General features: G+C 37.2%; 1 protein-coding gene across 1 annotated transcript in view; it reads left to right on the top strand.

The window, feature by feature from the left end:
• The first annotated feature begins 171 nt into the window (after window positions 1–171).
• The window catches only part of LOC113814240 (intraflagellar transport protein 22 homolog), a 6,242-nt gene continuing 1,413 nt past the window's right edge, over window positions 172–5,000 (top strand). The window contains exons 1-2 of the mRNA XM_027366273.2: window positions 172–443; window positions 3,391–3,563. Of these exons, the coding sequence (XP_027222074.1) occupies window positions 402–443; window positions 3,391–3,563 (215 nt within the window). The 5' untranslated portion in view covers window positions 172–401. The remainder of the gene's footprint in view (window positions 444–3,390; window positions 3,564–5,000) is intronic.

The following is a 5,000-nucleotide window of genomic DNA, read 5'->3' as shown; positions in this document are numbered from 1 at the left end:
TCTGGCGCTTATAGTGTAAACAAATGGATATGAGGGACGGTGGGTCTAAAATTATTTGGATTACCTTCTAAAAATAATTACTGAACGCATGTTAAATGAATACACGTAAAATATCTTGTATAATCGTGTGGAAAATAACAATCTTCAGTTAAAAAGAAGGCTAAATTCATTAAAGGTGTTTACGCACTAGAAAGAGACATGTTTAAAACAAAATAAAGCCTTAGGACCGCAGTCGCTGCCATTCCACAGAAGGTAAAGAACGGACTTTGAAAGTTTCCGTCTGTGTTTAGACAGGATCTCTCGAAATACCGCTAAAAAAACGAAGTAATTATAGAAAAAGTATTGTAACCAGTGAAGAGGAAGAAAACTGCAACACATTTGGAGCAATCGTGTGAGACGCCATGTCGAATAAGGTGAAAATAGTGATGGTTGGCCCGCCCGAGGTAGGAGTCCGATACTGATTTGTATTCAACTTTATTAAATAATTATTTCTTATAGTTATGGGACAGTATACAATTGGATGTGGTAGCAGAGTTGAGTAACAATACATATATGAAATAATAGAACAGTACATACCAAGACAAAATTCTTTTGTTGCTATATATGTGCAAAAGCCTCCCTGAAGTGATATAATCCAGTTTCATCAGGAAAATAAAGTTTGTGAAATATAACACTAATTTTCTATATTACATCTGCTGCTCCGACATTGACGATTTTGGTATCGTTGGAATCCTCCCACACTATACAATGTAAATATGTAGGTTTTATTGGGCAGAAACCCCCCTTTAGCAACAAACTTGGCTCCAATAGCAGGGGAGGGCATGAAAGGTTCCAGGAAAAATGCGGGGTTAAATATCACTAATAATGTAACCCACATTGAAAATAACCATGGTTATTCACATGATTATAGTATAATCAAGATGAACAGGGTTTACCATGAACAGAAGAGTGGTGGTGGCCCGTCCTCATCTGTGGGTTTTGCGCCTCTCTCGATGTTACACCGATGGCCTTGGATGAAGGAGTGGAATCATATATGTACACTAGTAAGACGTATATTACAGTCAGCCAATAGATGGCAGTTATTATCCAATATAGTTACTGAAGTGACTATGTCGCCATCTATTGTATAAGAACGTAGCCTCAAGGTCGAGTTTCCTGCCCTCCTGAACCATATATTCCTATTCCTAACCAAAATAACCAGAGCGGTCGGTACTCCGCCATAGCTGCCGCGATGACCGAATGTGGAGGGTGCTCCAACTTGGAGACCGATTTCAGGAGCACTCTCCCTACTATCAGCCGCATCTATTAATCAGGTTAGTACCTTAAAAATTTAGGTTATGGTAGGTTATCGGCTCCGCATCTAGTTTGTGTGTGCTCTATCCTGCTGTGAAGACATGGTCGATTCTTTGTTTCCTTGGCGGGGTTTGGGGGGGCAGAAGCCCCCTGCAATGGAAAGTCATGTGAATAACCATGGTTATTTTCACTGTGGGTTATATTATTAGGGTAATTTTCTATATTACGTCCACCGCTCTGACATCGTCGCCCCTGCTATTGGGGCCAAGTCTGTTGCTATAGGGGGTTTCTGCACAATAAAACCTACCTATTTGCATTGTATAGAGTGAGAGGAATCCAACGATACCAAAATCGTTAATGTCGGAGTGGTGGACGTAATATAGAAAACTACCAATATAAATTTTCCACGTGATCAACACACAAAAAAATAATAAAAAGTAGATTTTGGTAATTTTTTAGAAGACATCTGCCAGATGGATTGTGATGATTTCAGTATCGTTAGATTCCTCTCACCATCTACAATGCAAATATGTAAGTTTTATGTGCAGAAGCGTCCCCAACCCCACATTCTTGGCTCTGATATCAGGGGAGGGCATGAAAGGTACCAGGAAAATTGCTGGGTTAGATGTAAAAGATATACATAGAATCAGTCACTATATTGTCTAATACAGGGGGCTGTGCCCCCTGCGACCCCCTCATGGGGGGCTGCCACCCCCCATCTCCCGCCCAGGAAAACAAAGTATCCTCCACATATTCACGGTAGGTACGAGTGGACTACCACCACGCGGGAGAAGCGTTACCAAGTCTGTCCAACACACTCTTCTGCCATGAATATGTGAAGGATTCTTTGTTTTCTTGGGCAGTGGTTGGGGGGCAGCAATCCCCCATGAGAAGGTTGCAGGGGGCATAACCCCCTGCATTAGACAATATAGTGAATGATTCTATGTATATAATTTACATTTTACCCAGCAATTTCCCTGGTACCTCTCATGCCCTCCCCTGCTATTGGGGCCAAGAATGTGGGGGCTTTGGGGGTTTCCGCACAATCATTTATATTTAATTGGAAACTAGACAGTGAGAGGAATCCAGTGGTACCAAAATTGTTGCGATTCATTTGGCAGACATATTCTAGAAAATTACCTAGATTTCCAGTGGCAAATTATAAAATTTATTTCAAAAGCATCCTACTACCCTTTTATTTATTTAAACCATTCTAAAATCCATCAAATGTGGTATTTATGAATTCATAATGTCTAGTGTGCACATATTGTGGTTTTAGTTGCCACCAGGTGATGTTATACTAGACCCTGTAAGTGAAGCAAAGTTATCAGTTTGGCCTCTTACCTGAGTTAAATATTTAACGCATCTACCTGGCAGTATAGATATGGACAGGTTTGAGGAATGCATTCAGTGAGTGATGTCATGAGCCAGGTGAGGTGAAGGCTCTGTGAGGTAAACCTCTTGTGACACTGGCTCAGTCTGGGTATATTGAGCAAATTACACCATTTTTTTGCTTAACTACTAATTTAGATGAATATTACAGCTGTATTTTGTTAGTAGATACCAAATATGATGGGTTTTTAGATATGGACTATAATTGCACTTTCTGCATATGTATGAAGTTGCATATTTATTTGTAATTTGCTCTGGAAATGCCATAAATTAAAAGAACCTTATGTTTTATTAATCTACTGATTCCATGTACTGTACACTGTATAAGTCATGGTTGCCATTCATTGTAAAATCAGCTAATTTTGGACAGTTTTGATTTTTTTAGAACCATAAAATGACATAGAATTACATAGGCTGCATATTGCTGATTCCTGCATATACTTTGGGAAAGAGCTTTGGAATCCATGTGAAAATGTGATGCTAAGTGCTATTGAAGGTGAAGTAGGTGTGTATAGATGAGGCTTGCTTTGGACATGCCTGTAATTTCAGACAATAATCCTCATTGAACTCACTCTGAAGTTACATGTTTTTTTGTGGAAAATGGAAAAAATAATTATAATGAGTATCAGAGGATAAGAATGAATATTTGTGAGTATAACTAAAACCAAAGATGTTCATGACTTATTTATTTATTCTGCTTTTCAGTGTGGAAAAACAACACTAACAAACTTTCTAAGTGAGTCTGGAGAGGTGGGAAGTGGGGAGTACAGACCCACCAAAGGGTGCAGGATTCTGGAATTTGAAATGCCCAATGTAACCTATAACAATACTGCAGCCAGCGTGGAGGTTGAACTGTGGGATGTCAGTGGAGATAGGACGTAAGAAAACGGTTTCTCTTGTTCCTTGTTATGTGTACTGGTACTCCTGATTTCTTATTTTACTGCATGGGGTGTGCTGATCAATGAAAAGATTAATTATTCTACTTAGTATGCATCTTTTGTTTCATATTTTTAGTATCTTCATTTCTAATCTTAGGCCACACCAATTTCAATTATTGCCTCTCGGATTAGCTGCTTCAATTTTGTGCATTTTGAAAAAAGCAGAAGTAGAAGCAGAAGAAGAAGACAAAAAAGAAGGAGAAGAAGAAGTAGAAGTAGAAGTAGAAGTAGAAGTAGAAGTAGAAGTAGAAGTAGAAGTAGAAGAAGTAGCAGAAGAAGTAGTAGTAGCAGAAGAAGTAGTAGCAGAAGAAATAGTAGTAGAAGAAGTAGTAGTAGAAGAAGTAGTAGTAGAAGAAGTAGTAGTAGAAGAAGTAGTAGTAGAAGAAGTAGTAGTAGAAGAAGTAGTAGTAGAAGAAGTAGTAGTAGAAGAAGTAGTAGTAGAAGAAGTAGTAGTAGAAGAAGAAGTAGTAGTAGAAGAAGAAGTAGTAGTAGAAGAAGTAGTAGTAGAAGAAGTAGTAGTAGAAGAAGTAGTAGTAGAAGAAGTAGTAGTAGAAGAAGTAGTAGTAGAAGAAGTAGTTGTAGAAGAAGTAGTAGAAGAAGAAGTAGTAGAAGAAGAAGTAGTAGTAGAAGAAGTAGTAGTAGAAGTAGTAGTAGAAGAAGTAGTAGTAGAAGAAGTAGAAGTAGAATAAGAAGTAAGTAGAATAATGATAATAATAAAAATAATAATTAAAAAAAAAGAAAAAAAAATAATAAGAGGAGGAGGCCGGATCAGAAACTACTACAGGTTTTGCTTTTGCTAACCTGCAAATATTGCCACTATCAGAGGCACATGCTGCCAGAAACCAATTAGAGAGCTTCTTTGTAGTCACATGCTAGAGGACAACCAATCAGAAAGTGTCGTATCTTTCAAAACAATATAGCACCTTTTGAGGTTTTGTTGTGTGTCGCTCTAAACTCTAGAATTAAACTAAATTTATATTTCCAAACTATAAGTTTAGTTTTTAATGTTACTGGCTTATTAAACTTTGGATTGGCATACAAAACAAAAATTACAATAATGGTACTAAATGCAACATTCATAAATTCAGTCAAAAACAATGCTCTTTATTTGAAATTGTTGTAATAGATCAAAGGACGGGATTCATTACATAAAACGTGCCATGAAAATCTGAAAACTTGATTAATCCTGTTATTTTTTATGTTCTGTAAGCCCTTTATCTTCACCCCAGACTTTTTGCTTTTTTTTTTTGGCAGTTACTACAATTTTTAAATGAATTTTTTTTTCTTATGTATTCAGTTATCTATGATAATACTTGTTTCAGTATGGTCTGGAAAAGTTATTAGTGTATCAGATGTGAATATAATGATTTATAACAT

Source organism: Penaeus vannamei, chromosome 34 (assembly GCF_042767895.1).
Source record: "Penaeus vannamei isolate JL-2024 chromosome 34, ASM4276789v1, whole genome shotgun sequence".
NCBI lineage: Eukaryota > Metazoa > Arthropoda > Malacostraca > Decapoda > Penaeidae > Penaeus > Penaeus vannamei.
This window is presented reverse-complemented; position numbering and strand designations above follow the sequence as displayed.